Source organism: Pseudophryne corroboree, chromosome 11, assembly GCF_028390025.1.
Source record: "Pseudophryne corroboree isolate aPseCor3 chromosome 11, aPseCor3.hap2, whole genome shotgun sequence".
Classification (NCBI taxonomy): domain Eukaryota; kingdom Metazoa; phylum Chordata; class Amphibia; order Anura; family Myobatrachidae; genus Pseudophryne; species Pseudophryne corroboree.
The window spans coordinates 338,598,057-338,616,456 of NC_086454.1; the positions used below are offsets into that span (position 1 = coordinate 338,598,057).

An 18,400-nucleotide genomic window follows, 5' to 3' on the forward strand; every position below is an offset into this window, starting at 1 on the left:
CCCTACTGACACCTGTAGCTCTACTGTAAGAGAACAAGTCCATGTAACGTCACACACAGATCCCTACTGATACCTGTAGCTCTACCGTAAGAGAACAAGTCCATGTAATGTCACACACAGATCCCTACTGACACCTGTAGCTCTACTGTAAGAGAACAAGTCCATGTAACGTCACACACAGATCCCTACTGACACCTGTAGCTCTACTGTAAGAGAACAAGTCCATGTAACGTCACAGACAGATCCCTACTGACACCTGTAGCTCTACCGTAAGAGAACAAGTCCATGTAACGTCACACACCGATCCCTACTGACACCTGTAGCTCTACTGTAAGAGAACAAGTCCATGTAGCGTCACACACAGATCCCTACTGACACCTGCAGCTCTACCATAAGAGAACAAGTCCATGTAACGTCGCACACAGATCTCTACTGACACCTGTAGATCTACTGTAAGAGAACAACTCCATGTAACGTCACACACAGATCCCTACTGACACCTGTAGCTCTACCGTAAGAGAACAAGTCCATGTAACGTCACACACTGATCCCTACTGATACCTGTAGCTCTACCATAAGAGAACAAGTCCATGTAACGTCGCACACAGATCCCTACTGACACCTGTATCTCTACTGTAAGAGAACAAGTCCATGTAACGTCACACACAGATCCCTACTGACACCTGCAGCTCTACCATAAGAGAACAAGTCCATGTAACGTCACACACTGATCCCTACTGATACCTGTAGCTCTACCATAAGAGAACAAGTCCATGTAACGTCGCACACAGATCCCTACTGACACCTGTATCTCTACTGTAAGAGAACAAGTCCATGTAACGTCACACACAGATCCCTACTGACACCTGCAGCTCTACCATAAGAGAACAAGTCCATGTAACGTCGCACACAGATCCCTACTGACACCTGTAGCTCTACTGTAAGAGAACAAGTCCATGTAACGTCACACACAGATCCCTACTGATACCTGTAGCTCTACCATAAGAGAACAAGTCCATGTAACGTCGCACACAGATCCCTACTGACACCTGTATCTCTACTGTAAGAGAACAAGTCCATGTAACGTCACACACTGATCCCTACTGATACCTGTAGCTCTACCATAAGAGAACAAGTCCATGTAACGTCGCACACAGATCCCTACTGACACCTGTATCTCTACTGTAAGAGAACAAGTCCATGTAACGTCACACACAGATCCCTACTGACACCTGTAGCTCTACTGTAAGAGAACAAGTCCATGTAACGTCGCACACAGATCCCTACTGACACCTGTAGCTCTACTGTAAGAGAACAAGTCCATGTAACGTCACACACAGATCCCTACTGACACCTGCAGCTCTACCATAAGAGAACAAGTCCATGTAACGTCGCACACAGATCTCTACTGACACCTGTAGCTCTACTGTAAGAGAACAACTCCATGTAACGTCACACACAGATCCCTACTGACACCTGCAGCTCTACCATAAGAGAACAAGTCCATGTAACGTCGCACACAGATCTCTACTGACACCTGTAGCTCTACTGTAAGAGAACAACTCTATGTAACGTCACACACAGATCCCTACTGACACCTGTAGCTCTACTGTAAGAGAACAAGTCCGTGTAACGTCACACACAGATCCCTACTGACACCTATAGCTCTACCGTAAGAGAACAAGTCCATGTAACGTCACACACCGATCCCTACTGACACCTGTAGCTCTACTGTAAGAGAACAAGTCCATGTAACGTCACACACAGATCCCTACTGACACCTGTAGCTCTACTGTAAGAGAACAAGTCCATGTAACGTCACACACAGATCCCTACTGACACCTGTAGCTCTACCGTAAGAGAACAAGTCTATGTAACGTCACACACCGATCCCTACTGACACCTGTAGCTCTACTGTAAGAGAACAAGTCCATGTAACGTCACACACAGATCCCTACTGACACCTGTAGCTCTACTGTAAGAGAACAACTCCATGTAACGTCACACACAGATCCCTACTGACACCTGTAGCTCTACTGTAAGAGAACAAGTCCATGTAACGTCGCACACAGATCTCTACTGACACCTGTAGCTCTACTGTAAGAGAACAACTCCATGTAACGTCACACACAGATCCCTACTGACACCTGTAGCTCTACTGTAAGAGAACAAGTCCGTGTAACGTCACACACAGATCCCTACTGACACCTATAGCTCTACCGTAAGAGAACAAGTCCATGTAACGTCACACACCGATCCCTACTGACACCTGTAGCTCTACTGTAAGAGAACAAGTCCGTGTAACGTCACACACAGATCCCTACTGACACCTGTAGCTCTACTGTAAGAGAACAAGTCCATGTAACGTCACACACAGATCCCTACTGACACCTGTAGCTCTACCGTAAGAGAACAAGTCTATGTAACGTCACACACCGATCCCTACTGACACCTGTAGCTCTACTGTAAGAGAACAAGTCCGTGTAACGTCACACACAGATCCCTACTGACACCTGTAGCTCTACTGTAAGAGAACAAGTCCATGTAATGTCACACACTGATCCCTACTGACACCTGTAGCTCTACTGTAAGAGAACAAGTCCGTGTAACGTCACACACAGATCCCTACTGACACCTGTAGCTCTACCGTAAGAGAACAAGTCCATGTAACGTCACACACCGATCCCTACTGACACCTGTAGCTCTACCGTAAGAGAACAAGTCCATGTAATGTCACACACAGATCCCTACTGACACCTGTAGCTCTACTGTAAGAGAACAAGTCCATGTAATGTCACACACTTATTCCTACTGATACCTGTAGCTCTACTGTAAGAGAACAAGTCCATGTAATGTCACACACAGATCCCTACTGACACCTGTAGCTCTACTGTAAGAGAACAAGTCCATGTAATGTCACACACAGATCCCTACTGACACCTGTAGCTCTACTGTAAGAGAACAAGACCATGTAATGTCACACACAGATCCCTACTGACACCTGTAGCTCTACTGTAAGAGAACAAGTCCATGTAATGTCACACACCGATCCCTACTGACACCTGTAGCTCTACTGTAAGAGAACATGTCCATGTAACGTCACACACTGATCCCTACTGACACCTGTAGCTCTACTGTAAGAGAACAAGTCCATGTAACGTCACACACAGATCCCTACTGACACCTGCAGCTCTACCATAAGAGAACAAGTCCATGTAACGTCACACACAGATCCCTACTGATACCTGTAGCTCTACCATAAGAGAACAAGTCCATGTAACGTCACTCACAGATCCCTACTGATACCTGTAGCTCTACTGTAAGAGAACAAGTCCATGTAATGTCCTACACAGATCCCTACTGATACCTGTAGCTCTACCGTAAGAGAACAAGTCCATATTATGTCACACACAGATCCCTACTGATACCTGTAGCTCTACTGTAAGAGAACAAGTCCATGTAATGTCCTACACAGATCCCTACTGATACCTGTAGCTCTACCGTAAGAGAACAAGTCCATATAATGTCACACACAGATCCCTACTGACACCTGTAGCTCTACTGTAATAGAACAAATCCATGTGACGTCACACACAGATCCCTACTGACACCTGTAGCTCAACTGTGAGAGAACAAGTCGATGTAATGTCACACAGATCCCTACTGACACCTGTAGCTCTACTGTAAGAGAACAAATCCATGTGACGTCACACACAGATCCCTACTGACACCTGTAGCTCTACTGTAATAGAACAAATCCATGTGACGTCACACACAGATCCCTAGTGACACCTGTAGCTCTACTGTAAGAGAACAAGTCCATGTAACGTCACACACAGATCCCTACTGATACCTGTAGCTCTACCATAAGAGAACAAGTCCATGTATCGTCACACACAGATCCCTACTGACACCTGTAGCTCTACTATGAGAGAACAAGTCCATGTGACGTCACACACAGATCCCTACTGACACCTGTAGCTCTACTGTAATAGAACAAATCCATGTGACGTCACACACAGATCCCTACTGACGCCTGTAGCTCTACTATGAGAGAACAAGTCCATGTAACGTCACACACTGATCCCTACTGACACCTGTAGCTCTACTGTAAGAGAACAAGTCCATGTAATGTCACACACAGATCCCTACTGACACCTGTAGCTCTACAGTAAGAGAACAACTCCATGTAATGTCACACACAGATCCCTACTGATACCTGTAGCTCTACCATAAGAGAACAAGTCCATGTAATGTCACACACTGATCACTACTGACACCTGTAGCTCTACTGTAAGAGAACAAGTCCATGTAATGTCACACACAGATCCCTACTGACACCTGTAGCTCTACTGTAAGAGAACAACTCCATGTAACGTCACACACAGATCCCTACTGACACCTGTAGCTCTACTGTAAGAGAACAACTCCATGTAACGTCACACACAGATCCCTACTGATACCTGTAGCTCTACCATAAGAGAACAAGTCCATGTAATGTCACACACTGATCACTACTGACACCTGTAGCTCTACTGTAAGAGAACAAGTCCATGTAACGTCACACACAGATCCCTACTGACACCTGTAGCTCTACTGTAAGAGAACAAGTCCATGTAACGTCACACACAGATCCCTACTGACACCTGTTGCTCTACTGTAAGAGTACAAGTCCATGTAATGTCACACACAGATCCCTACTGACACTTGTAGCTCTACTGTAATAGAACAACTCCATGTAACGTCACACACAGATCCCTACTGACACCTGTAGCTCTACTGTAAGAGAACAACTCCATGTAACGTCACACACCGATCCCTACTGACACCTGTAGCTCTACTGTAAGAGAACAAGTCCATGTAACGTCACACACAGATCCCTACTGATACCTGTAGCTCTACCATAAGAGAACAAGTCGATGTAACGTCACTCACATATCCCTACTGATACCTGTAGCTCTACTGTAAGAGAACAAGTCTATGTAATGTCCTACACAGATCCCTACTGAAACCTGTAGCTCTACCGTAAGAGAACAAGTCCATATAATGTCACACATAGATCCCTACTGACACCTGTAGCTCTATTGTAAGAGTACAAGTCCATGTAACGTCACTCACAGATCTCTACTGACACCTGTAGCTCTACTGTAAGAGAACAAGTCCATGTAACATCACACACAGATCCCTACTGACACATGTAGCTCTACTGTAAGAGAACAAGTCCATGTAACGTCACACACAGATCCCTACTGACACCTGTAGCTCTATTGTAAGAGTATAAGTCCATGTAACGTCACACACAGATCCCTACTGACACCTGTAGCTCTATTGTAAGAGTATAAGTCCATGTAACGTCACACACAGATCCCTACTGACACATGATGGTCTAGTGTAGGAGACCAAAGCAATGTAATGTCACACACTGATCCCTTCTGACACCTGAAGATCTAGTGTAGGAGTGTACTGCTATAGAGGGAGTGTTCAGTGTACTGGTATAGAGGAAGTGTTCAGGGTACTGGTATAGAGGAAGTGTGCAGTGTACTGTGATAGAGGGAGTGTGCAGTGTACTGTGATAGAGGAAGTGTGCAGTGTACTGTGATAGAGGAAATGTGCGGTGTACTGTGATAGAGGGAGTGTGCATTGTACTGTGGTAGAGGGAGTGTGCAGTGTACTGGTATAGAGAAAGTGTGCAGTGTACTGGTATAGAGGGAGTGTGCAGTGTACTGTGATAGAGGAAGTGTGCAGTGTACTGTGATAGATGAAGTGTGCAGTGTACTGGTATAGAGGAAGTGTGCAGTGTACTGTGATAGAGGAAGTGTGCATTGTACTGTGATAGAGGGAGTGTGCAGTGTACTGGTATAGAGGAAGTGTACAGTGTACTGTGATAGATAGAGGAAGTGTGCAGTGTACTGTGATAGATGAAGTGTGCAGTGTACTGTGACAGAGAAAGTGTGCAGTGTACTGTGACAGGAAGTGTGCACTGTACTGTGATAGAGGGAATGTGCAGTGTACTGTGATAGAGGGAGTGTGCAGTGTACCGTGATAGAGGGAGTGTGCAGTGTACTGTGATAGAGGGAGTGTGCAGTGTACTGTGATAGAGGGAGTGTGCAGTGTACTGTGATAGAGGGAGTGTGCAGTGTACTGTGATAGAGGGAGTGTGCAGTGTACTGGTATAGAGTGAGTGTGCAGTGTACTGGTATAGAGTGAGTGTGCAGTGTACTGGTATAGAGGGAGTGTGCAGTGTACTGGTATAGAGGGAGTGTGCAGTGTACTGGTATAGAGGGAGTGTGCAGTGTACTGGTATAGAGGGAGTGTGCACTGTACTGGTATAGAGGGAGTGTGCACTGTACTGTGATAGAAAGAGGGAGTGTGCACTGTACTGTGATAGAGGAAGTGTGCAGTGTACTGGTATAGCGGGAGTGTGCAGTGTACTGGGATAGCGGGAGTCTGCAATGTACTGTGATAGATTGAGGAAGTGTGCAGTGTACTGGTATAGAGGAACGCTGTGGTGTACTGTGATAGAGGAAGTGTGCAGTGTACTGTGATAGAGGAAGTGTGCAGTGTACTGTGATAGAGGGAGTGTGCAGAGTACTGTGATAGAGAGAGTATGCAGTGTACTGTGATAGAGGGAGTGTGCAGTGTACTGTGATAGAGGGAGTGTGCAGTGTACTGTGATAGAGGGAGTGTGCACTGTACTGGTATAGAGGAAGTGTGCAGTGTACTGTGATAGAGGAAGTGTGCAGTGTACTGGTATAGATGGAGTGTACAGTGTACTGGTATAGAGGGAGTGTGCAGTGTACTGGTATAGAGGGAGTTTGCAGTGTACTGTGATAGAGGAAGTGTGCACTGTACTGTGATAGAGGAAGTGTGCAGTGCATTGTGATAGAGGACGTGTGCAGTGTACTGTGATAGAGGACGTGTGCGGTGTATTATGATAGAGGAAGTGTGCAGTGTACTGGTATAGCGGGAGTGTGCAGTGTACTGGGATAGCGGGAGTGTGCAGTGTACTGGGATAGCGGGAGTGTGCAGTGTACTGGGATAGCGGGAGTGTGCAGTGTACTGGGATAGCGGGAGTGTGCAGTGTACTGGGATAGCGGGAGTGTGCAGTGTACTGGGATAGCGGGAGTGTGCAGTGTACTGGGATAGCGGGAGTGTGCAGTGTACTGGGATAGCGGGAGTGTGCAGTGTACTGGGATAGCGGGAGTGTGCAGTGTACTGGGATAGCGGGAGTGTGCAGTGTACTGGGATAGCGGGAGTGTGCAGTGTACTGGGATAGCGGGAGTGTGTAGTGTACTGGGATAGCGGGAGTGTGCAGTGTACTGTGATAGAGGAAATGTGCAATGTACTGTGACAGAGGAAGTGTACTGTGATAGATAGAGGTAGTGGCCCTCATTCCGAGTTGTTCGCTCGCTAGCCGCTTTTCGCAGCAGTGCACACGCTAAGCCGCCGCCCTCTGGGAGTGTATCTTAGCTTAGCAGAATTGCGAACGAAAGATTCGCAAAATTGCGAATAGAAATTTCTTAGCAGTTTCTGAGTAGCTCGAGACTTACTCCTACACTGCGATCAGTTCAGTCAGTTTCGTTCCTGGTTTGACGTCACAAACACACCCAGCGTTCGCCCAGACACTCCCCCGTTTCTCCAGCCACTCCCGTGTTTTTCCCAGAAACTGCAGCGTTTTTTCACACACACCCATAAAACGGCCAGTTTCCGCCCAGAAACACCCACTTCCTGTCAATCACACTCCGATCACCAGAACGAAGAAAAATCCTCGTAATGCCGTGAGTAAAATACCAAACTTCTTAGCAAATTTACTTGACGCAGCCGCAGTGCGAACATTGCGCATGCGCAGTTAGCGGAAAATCGGACCGATGCGAAGGAAAATAACGAGCGAACAACTCGGAATGAGGGCCAGTGTGCAGTGTACTGTGAGAGATAGAGGAAGTGTGCACTGTACTATGGCCCTCATTCCGAGTTGTTCGCTCGCTAGCTGCTTTTAGCAGCATTGCACACGCTAGGCCGCCGCCCTCTGGGAGTGAATCTTAGCTTAGCAGAATTGCGAATGAAAGATTAGCAGAATTGCGAATAGAAAATTCTTAGCAGTTTCTGAGTAGCTCCAGACTTACTCCTACACTGCGATCAGCTCAGCCCGTTTCGTTCCTAGTTTGACGTCACAAACACGCCCTGCGTTTGGCTAGGCACTCCCCCATTTCTCCAGACACTCCCGCGTTTTTACCTGGCACGCCTGCGTTTTTTAGCAAACGCTGGGAAAACGCTGAGTTGCCGCCCAGAAACGCCCCTTTCCTGTCAGTCATTTACCGAACACCAGTGCGACTGAAAAGCGCCGCAGACGCTACAGCAAAACACCTAAGTTTTTAGTAAAATAACTGAGCGCATGCGCTCTGCGTACCATGCGTATGCGCAGTTAGCGACTAATCGCAGTATAACGAAAATCGGCAACGAGCGAACAACTCGTAATGACCCCCTATGATAGAGGAAATGTGTACTATGATAGATAGTGGAAGTCTGCACTGTACTGTGATAGACTGGCTTCTGTAGGCAGATTCCCACCAGTATCCATTCTTTTTGTTTATCTTAGCGGAGGAGATCCATGTCAGGCTTTATGGAGCAGCCGCTGACATTAATGTGCGATTAGACAAGAATTCACTGACCATAGAAAAGACCTTTCTGTCATTAGCCAATCAGAGGACAGTTACCATATGCAACCGTAGTGACATCATTGTACACTTCCAGTGGAAAGAATTTGCTACTCTGCAGGAGGAGGAGCTTCAGAAACAGAGGTAAGTCCATCCTCTGTGAAAGTACACCAACTGTTCACTTATACTGGCACTGCTTTGTGCCTCTGCTACACTACACTCCTACACTGCTGTCACTGCTACCTGTCTCCTCTACACTACTCTCCTGCACTGCTGACACTGCTACCTGTCTCCTCTACACTACTCTCCTGCACTGCTGACACTGCTACCTGTCTCCTGTACACTACACTCCTGCACTGCTGACACTGCTACCTGTCTCCTCTACACTACTCTCCTGCACTGCTGACACTGCTACCTGTCTCCTGTACACTACACTCCTGCACTGCTGACACTGCTACCTGTCTCCTCTACACTACTCTCCTGCACTGCTGACACTGCTACCTGTCTCCTCTACACTACTCTCCTGCACTGCTGACACTGCTACCTGTCTCCTCTACACTACTCTCCTGCACTGCTGACACTGCTACCTGTCTCCTCTACACTACTCTCCTGCACTGCTGACACTGCTACCTGTCTCCTGTACACTACTCTCCTGCACTGCTGACACTGCTACCTGTCTCCTCTACACTACTCTCCTGCACTGCTGACACTGCTACCTGTCTCCTCTACACTACTCTCCTGCACTGCTGACACTGCTACCTGTCTCCTGTACACTACACTCCTGCACTGCTGACACTGCTACCTGTCTCCTCTACACTACTCTCCTGCACTGCTGACACTGCTACCTGTCTCCTCTACACTACTCTCCTGCACTGCTGACACTGCTACCTGTCTCCTCTACACTACTCTCCTGCACTGCTGACACTGCTACCTGTCTCCTCTACACTACACTCCTGCACTGCTGCCTATCTCCTCTACACTACACTCCTGCACTGCTGTCACTGCTACCTGTCTCCTCTACCCTACACTCCTGCACTGCTGTCACTGCTGCCTATCTCCTCTACGCTGCACTGCTGTCACTGCTACCTGTCTCCACTATTCTACACTCCTGCACTGCTGTCACTGCTGCCCATCTCCTCTACACTACACTCCTGCACTGCTGTCACTGCTGCCTATCTCCTCTACACTACACTCCTGCACTGCTGTCACTGCTGCCTGTCTCCTCTACACTACACTCCTGCACTGCTGTCACTGCTGCCTATCTCCTCTACACTACACTCCTGCACTGCTGTCACTGCTGCCTATCTCCTCTACACTACACTCCTGCACTGCTGACACTGCTACCTGTCTCCACTATTCTACACTCCTGCACTCCTGTCACTGCTGCCTATCTCCTCTACACTACACTCCTGCACTGCTGTCACTGCTGCCTATCTCCTCTACACTACACTCCTGCACTGCTGTCACTGCTGCCTATCTCCTCTACACTACACTCCTGCACTGCTGTCACTGCTGCCTATCTCCTCTACACTACACTCCTGCACTGCTGCCTATCTCCTCTACACTACACTCCTGCACTGCTGTCACTGCTGCCTGTCTCCTCTACACTACACTCCTGCACTGCTGTCACTGCTACCTGTCTCCACTATTCTACACTCCTGCACTGCTGTCACTGCTGCCTGTCTCCTCTACACTACACTCCTGCACTGCTGACACTGCTACCTGTCTCCTCTACACTACACTCCTGCACTGCTGTCACTGCTGCCTATCTCCTCTACACTACACTCCTGCACTGCTGTCACTGCTGCCTATCTCCTCTACACTACACTCCTGCACTGCTGTCACTGCTGCCTGTCTCCTCTACACTACACTCCTGCACTGCTGTCACTGCTGCCTATCTCCTCTACACTACACTCCTGCACTGCTGACACTGCTACCTGTATAGATCTGGAGGGCCTATGCAATGTAATGTACCTGGGAGTTTTGCACTGTGGCTGGGAATTGTGTCAGCAGACATTAGTTACCTTATATAACCAGCAGTATTACAGCACATGGGTGGATGGACGGCTCTGCGCTCATCCGATTACTCTTGGCCCTGTTATTTATTAGCACCGTGTGCTGCATGGTCACTAAACCTGCAATGCAAGGGGGGGTCTATGGAATGTCTCAGTCCATGCGCAGCAGTTCCTGGAACTGGTTAATATGTGGTCTGTATCTCACATGGATAATAAAAGCAGATGACAGGCCGTCATATTACACCAGCGTCTGACATGAGACATATGACGGCTCAGGGCCCATATTACGCCGAGCTCTGCAGTCACGCGGCCTGTCTGCACGGCTGTACACGTTGTCTCTTTCAATCACACAAGATGAGGACACGGCGCACACTACATGAAAGTAAAAGTACTAGCGAGTTCTCTGCGTGTCCTCCGCGTTTGTACATGTTAATCTGATGTGGCAATTCTGCACTAAATGCTCCTTTCTCTCCTGTAATATTTAGCAGTCAGACAGCGCTTCTGAGCGAGCCGTACCGTAATCCCCACAAAGTGGGGGCCGCAGCGGATGTCTCCATACTCTCATTAACGGCACAGTAATGCACCCTGCCAAGTCCTGCACAGTGTGTGAGGGTTAAAAGGCTTTCTCCAACTGGGCCAGTGTTTGCCCCCGAGGGGCACGGCTGAGAGACTTCACTACTGCGCTCAATATTTAATGACATTAGCCAGAGATGAGTGGTCTTGTGCTGAATAAAGCACTTTAACTAAGAGCAAAGTACAGCCCAGTGTCCTCACTTCCAGCGACGGTTCCATCTGTGGGACAGGGACTAAGCAGGCCTAAAGGAAGATGAGCCACCTATGAATTCTGTGTCTGTCCAGATGTTTTGGCACCACTAGTCTCCGCATGCCCAGCCATCTTTAGGCTAGCAGGGAAACTGCTGTGTTGATATTTCAGATCATGTGCACAGGGGTATCCTGTAGCTGGGCACATGAACTGGGTAAATGCTGGGCAGTACTTACTGTTACAGCGATATGCACTATAATATTACACTGACAGCGTTGCTGCACGTGCCTCCTCCCAGAGAACCTTCACAGCCTCCAAAAGAGATTTAATGTGTCAGTCCCATGTACAGAGCGAAGAGATCTATGTAATGTGTCATTTTCAGAGTCTGATCCACCGAGGTAGATTTATGTGTTTATTTATTAACATTTACTTATATAGTGTCAGCGTATTGTGTTGTGCCTTACACTCTTACCGCTGGGAACAAACCGTAATAAACCAAGACTAGGTAATAGCAGGCAGACATAGAGACGCTACAGTGTAGAAACAGAACATATATAGAGTCATGTGTGGACTGTATAGAGGGGAGGATAGCTTACTGTATAGCGTGTAGTTATATGTATGGAAGGCGTATAACGTGTGATCTCCGTGGTGCTGTGTAATATGCAGGGGTATATGTATGGAAGGCGTATAACATGTGATCTCTGTGGTGCTGTGTAATGTGCAGGGGTATATGTATGTAAGGCGTATAACGTGTGATCTCTGTGGTGCTGTGTAATATGCAGGGGTATATGTATGGAAGGCGTATAACGTGTGATCTCTGTGGTGCTGTGTAACGTGCAGGGGTATATGTATGGAAGGCGTATAACGTGTGATCTCTGTGGTGCTGTGTAACGTGCAGGGGTATATGTATGGAAGGCGTGTAGCGTGTGATCGCTATGGTGCTGTGTTTTGTGCAGGGGTATATGTATAGAAGACGTATAACGTGTTCTCTCCGTGGTGCTGTGTAATGTGCAGGGGTATATGTATGGGAGACGTGTAACGTGTGACCTCCGTGGTGGTGTGTAACGTGCAGGGGTATATGTATGTAAGGCGTATAACGTGTGATCTCTGTGGTGCTGTGTAACGTGCAGGGGTATATGTATGGAAGGCGTATAACGTGTGATCTCTGTGGTGCTGTGTAACGTGCAGGGCTATATGTATGGAAGGCGTGTAGCGTGTGATCGCTGTGGTGCTGTGTTTTATGCAGGGGTATATGTATGGAAGACGTATAACGTGTTCTCTCCGTGGTGCTATGTAATGTGCAGGGGTATATGTATGGGAGACGTGTAACGTGTGACCTCCGTGGTGCTGTGCAATGTGCACGGGTATATGTATGGGAGACGTGTAACGTGTGATCTCCGTGGTGCTGTGTAAGTTGCAGGGGTATATGTATGGAAGGCGTGTAATGTGTGATCTCCATGGTGCTGTGTAATGTGCAGGGGTATATGTATGGGAGACGTGTAACGTGTGACCTCCGTGGTGCTGTGCAATGTGCACGGGTATATGTATGGGAGACGTGTAACGTGTGATCTCCGTGGTGCTGTGTAAGTTGCAGGGGTATATGTATGGAGGGCGTATAACGTGTGATCTCTGTGGTGCTGTGTAATGTGCAGGAGTACATGTATGGAAGGCGTATAACGTTTTCTCCCAGTGGTGCTGTGTAACGTGCAGGGGTATATGTATGGAAGGCGTATAACTTTTTCTCTCCGTGTTGCTGTGTAATGTGCAGGGGTATATGTATGATCTCTGTGGTGCTGTGTAATGTGCAGGGGTATATGTATGGAAGGCGTATAATGTGTGATCTCCATGGTGCTGTGTAATGTGAAGGGGTATATGTATGTAAGGCGTATAACGTGTGATCTCTGTGGTGCTGTGTAATGTGCAGGGGTATATGTATGGAAGGCGTATAATGTGTGATCTCCATGGTGCTGTGTAATGTGAAGGGGTATATGTATGGAAGGCGTATAACGTGTGATCTCCATGGTGCTGTGTAATGTGAAGGGGTATATGTATGGAAGGCGTATAACGTGTGATCTCTGTGGTGCTGTGTAATGTGCAGGGGTATATGTATGGAAGGCGTATATTGTGTGATCTCCATGGTGCTGTGTAATGTGCAGGGGTATATGTATGGAAGACGTGTAATGTGTGATCTCCATGGTGCTGTGTAATGTGCAGGGGTATATGTATGGAAGGCGTATAATGTGTGATCTCCATGGTGCTGTGTAATGTGAAGGGGTATATGTATGGAAGGCGTATAACGTGTGATCTCTGTTGTGCTGTGTAATGTGAAGGGGTATATGTATGGAAGGCGTATAACGTGTGATCTCTGTGGTGCTGTGTAATGTGAAGGGGTATATGTATGGAAGACGTATAACGTGTGATCTCTGTGGTGCTGTGTAATGTGCAGGGGTATATGTATGGAAGGCATATAACGTGTTCTCTCCGTGATGCTGTGTAATGTGAAGGGGTATATGTATGGAAGGCATATAACGTGTTCTCTCCGTGATGCTGTGTAATGTGAAGGGGTATATGTATGGAAGGCGTATAAAGTGTTCTCTCCGTGATGCTGTGTAATGTGAAGGGGTATATGTATGTAAGGCATATAACGTGTTCTCTCCGTGATGCTGTGTAATGTGAAGGGGTATATGTATGGAAGGCGTATAAAGTGTTGTCTCCGTGATGCTGTGTAATGTGAAGGGGTATATGTATGGGAGACGTGTAACATGTGATCTCCGTGATGCTGTGTAATGTGAAGGGGTATATGTATGGGAGACGTGTAACATGTGATCTCCGTGATGCTGTGTAATGTGAAGGGGTATATGTATGGAAGGCGTATAAAGTGTTTTCTCCGTGATGCTGTGTAATGTGAAGGGGTATATGTATGGAAGGCGTATAAAGTGTTCTCTCCGTGATGCTGTGTAATGTGAAGGGGTATATGTATGGAAGGCGTATAAAGTGTTCTCTCCGTGATGCTGTGTAATGTGAAGGGGTATATGTATGGAAGGCGTGTAACATGTGATCTCCGTGATGCTGTGTAATGTGAAGGGGTATATGTATGGAAGGCGTATAAAGTGTTCTCTCCGTGATGCTGTGTAATGTGAAGGGGTATATGTATGGGAGACGTGTAACATGTGATCTCCGTGATGCTGTGTAATGTGAAGGGGTATATGTATGGAAGGCGTATAAAGTGTTCTCTCCGTGATGCTGTGTAATGTGAAGGGGTATATGTATGGGAGACGTGTAACATGTGATCTCTGTGGTGCTGTGTAATGTGCTGGGGTATATGTATGGAAGGCGTATAAAGTGTTTTCTCCATGGTGCTGTGTAACGTGCAGGGGTATATTTATGGAAGGCGTGTAACGTGTTCTCTCCGTGGTGCCGTGTAATTGCAGGTTGTGCTCGGATCTGCGCGCCGTGGAAGAAGAGGAGACGGAACGCTTCCTGGATGAGTGCAGCGCCGATCCTTCCCTCCGCGAGCGCCTCTCGCTCCTCAGCTGCACTTTTCACAATCGCAGACGGCTGGCAGAGAATGACGCTGCCTTGTTCTGCGACCCCATCTTCCATGTAGAGCCTGTGGTAAGACCTGTACAATGTGTGCTAGTAACTGATCCTGTGCAGGCTCTGTCTGCACACTGTGTGACATAAGCACTGAGTACTGGTAGCATAGCATCTCGTACACAGCAATATAATGTTACTAACACAGTGAGGAGAATGGAAGTATCGCGGCTTTGGTAACCCAGGGAAAGCGTCAATCTCCTCTGTGGCCACACACACCGCTAAGCACTGGGATCTGTTACTGAACACACAGGGTGTACCAGTGTGAGTAGTACAGGTGTGAGGGTGTACCAGTGTGAGTAGTACAGGTGGGAGTAGGGTAGGTGTGAGGGTGTACCAGTGTGAGTAGTACAGGTGGGAGTAGGGTAGGTGTGAGGGTGTACCAGTGTGAGTAGTACAGGTGGGAGTAGGGTAGGTGTGAGGGTGTACCAGTGTGAGTAGTACAGGTGGGAGTAGGGTAGGTGTGAGGGTGTACCAGTGTGAGTAGTACAGGTGGGAGTAGGGTAGGTGTGAGGGTGTACCAGTGTGAGTAGTACATGTGGGAGTAGGGTAGGTGTGAGGGTGTACCAGTGTGAGTAGTACAGGTGGGAGTAGGGTAGGTGTGAGGGTGTACCAGTGTGAGTAGTACAGGTGGGAGTAGGGTAGGTGTGAGGGTGTACCAGTGTGAGTAGTACAGGTGGGAGTAGGGGAGGTGTGAGGGTGTACCAATGTGAGTAGTACAGGTGTGAGGGTATACCAGTGTGAGTAGTACAGGTGTGAGGGTATACCAGTGTGAGTAGTACAGGTGAGAGTAGGGTAGGTGTGAGGGTGTACCAGTGTGAGTAGTACAGGGTGGAGTAGGAGAGGTGTGAGGGTGTACTAGTGTGAGTAGTACAGGTGGGAGTAGGGTAGGTGTGAGGGTGTACCAGTATGAGTAGTACAGGTGTGAGTAGGGGAGGTGTGAGGGTGTACCAGTGTGAGTAGTACAGGTGTGAGTAGGGTAGGTGTGAGGATGTACCAGTGTGAGTAGTACAGGGTGGAGTAGGGTAGGTGTGAGGGTGTACCAGTGTGAGTAGTACAGATGGGAGTAGGAGAGGTGTGAGGGTGTACCAGTGTGAGTAGTACAGGTGGGAGTAGGGTAGGTGTGAGGGTGTACCAGTGTGAGTAGTACAGATGGGAGTAGGAGAGGTGTGAGTAGTACAGATGGGAGTAGGGGAGGTGTGAGGGTGTGCCAGTGTGAGTAGTACAGGTGGGAGTAGGGGGGTAGGTGTGAGGGTGTACCAGTGTGAGTAGTACAGGTGGGAGTAGGGGAGGTGTGAGGGTGTACCAGTGTGAGTAGTACAGGTGGGAGTAGGGGAGGTGTGAGGGTGTACCAGTGTGAGTAGTACAGGTGGGAGTAGGGTAGGTGTGAGGGTGTACCAGTGTGAGTAGTACAGGTGGGAGTAGGGGAGGTGTGAGGGTGTACCAGTGTGAGTAGTACAGGTGTGAGTAGGGGAGGTGTGAGGGTGTACCAGTGTGAGTAGTACAGGTGTGAGTAGGGGAGGTGTGAGGGTGTACCTGTGTGAGTAGTACAGGTGGGAGTAGGGTAGGTGTGAGGGTGTACCAGCATATGTAGTACAGGTGTGAGTAGGGGAGGTGTGAGGGTGTACCAGTGTGAGTAGTACAGGTGTGAGTAGGGGAGGTGTGAGGGTGTACCAGTGTGAGTAGGGGAGGTGTGAGGGTGTACCAGCGTGAGTAGTACAGGTGTGAGGGTATACCAGTGTGAGTAGTACAGGTGAGAGTAGGGTAGGTGTGAGGGTGTACCAGTGTGAGTAGTACAGGGTGGAGTAGGAGAGGTGTGAGGGTGTACTAGTGTGAGTAGTACAGGTGGGAGTAGGGTAGGTGTGAGGGTGTACCAGTATGAGTAGTACAGGTGTGAGTAGGGGAGGTGTGAGGGTGTACCAGTGTGAGTAGTACAGGTGTGAGTAGGGTAGGTGTGAGGATGTACCAGTGTGAGTAGTACAGGGTGGAGTAGGGTAGGTGTGAGGGTGTACCAGTGTGAGTAGTACAGATGGGAGTAGGAGAGGTGTGAGGGTGTACCAGTGTGAGTAGTACAGGTGGGAGTAGGGTAGGTGTGAGGGTGTACCAGTGTGAGTAGTACAGATGGGAGTAGGAGAGGTGTGAGTAGTACAGATGGGAGTAGGGGAGGTGTGAGGGTGTACCAGTGTGAGTAGTACAGGTGGGAGTAGGGGGGTAGGTGTGAGGGTGTACCAGTGTGAGTAGTACAGGTGGGAGTAGGGGAGGTGTGAGGGTGTACCAGTGTGAGTAGTACAGGTGGGAGTAGGGGAGGTGTGAGGGTGTACCAGTGTGAGTAGGGGAGGTGTGAGGGTGTACCAGTGTGAGTAGTACAGGTGGGAGTAAGGTAGGTGTGAGGGTGTACCTGTGTGAGTAGTACAGATGTGAGTAGGGGAGGTGTGAGGGTGTACCAGCATTAGTAGTACAGGTGGGAGTAGGGTAGGTGTGAGGGTGTACCAGTGTGAGTAGGGTAGGTGTAGGTGTGAGGGTGTACCAGTGTGAGTAGGGTAGGTGTGAGGGTGTACCAGTGTGAGTAGGGTAGGTGTGAGGGTGTACCAGTGTGAGTAGGGTAGGTGTGAGGGTGTACCAGTGTGAGTAGGGTAGGTGTGAGGGTGTACCAGTGTGAGTAGGGTAGGTGTGAGGGTGTACCAGTGTGAGTAGGGTAGGTGTAGGTGTGAGGGTGTACCAGTGTGAGTAGGGTAGGTGTGAGGGTGTACCAGTGTGAGTAGGGTAGGTGTGAGGGTGTACCAGTGTGAGTAGGGTAGGTGTGAGGGTGTACCAGTGTGAGTAGGGGAGGTGTGAGGGTGTACCAGTGTGAGTAGGGTAGGTGTGAGGGTGTACCAGTGTGAGTAGGGTAGGTGTGAGGGTGTACCAGTGTGAGTAGGGTAGGTGTGAGGGTGTACCAGTGTGAGTAGGGGAGGTGTGAGGGTGTACCAGTGTGAGTAGGGGAGGTGTGAGGGTGTACCAGTGTGAGTAGTACAGGTGGGAGTAGGGTAGGTGTGAGGGTGTACCAGTGTGAGTAGGGTAGGTGTGAGGGTGTACCAGTGTGAGTAGGGTAGGTGTGAGGGTGTACCAGTGTGAGTAGGGTAGGTGTGAGGGTGTACCAGTGTGAGTAGGGTAGGTGTGAGGGTGTACCAGTGTGAGTAGGGGAGGTGTGAGGGTGTACCAGTGTGAGTAGTACAGGTGGGAGTAGGGTAGGTGTGAGGGTGTACCAGTGTGAGTAGGGTAGGTGTGAGGGTGTACCAGTGTGAGTAGGGTAGGTGTGAGGGTGTACCAGTGTGAGTAGGGTAGGTGTGAGGGTGTACCAGTGTGAGTAGGGTAGGTGTGAGGGTGTACCAGTG

At 48.7% G+C, this 18,400-nt stretch overlaps 1 protein-coding gene across 2 annotated transcripts in view; it reads left to right on the forward strand.

Annotated features, from left to right (window-relative positions):
- Nucleotides 1-18,400, forward strand: part of HYDIN (HYDIN axonemal central pair apparatus protein) — a 478,199-nt gene that overhangs the window by 54,096 nt on the left and 405,703 nt on the right. For both annotated transcript variants that reach the window (XM_063945857.1, XM_063945858.1), the window contains exons 8-9: nt 8,597-8,798; nt 14,864-15,047. In XM_063945857.1, the coding sequence (XP_063801927.1) occupies nt 8,597-8,798; nt 14,864-15,047 (386 nt within the window). The remainder of the gene's footprint in view (nt 1-8,596; nt 8,799-14,863; nt 15,048-18,400) is intronic.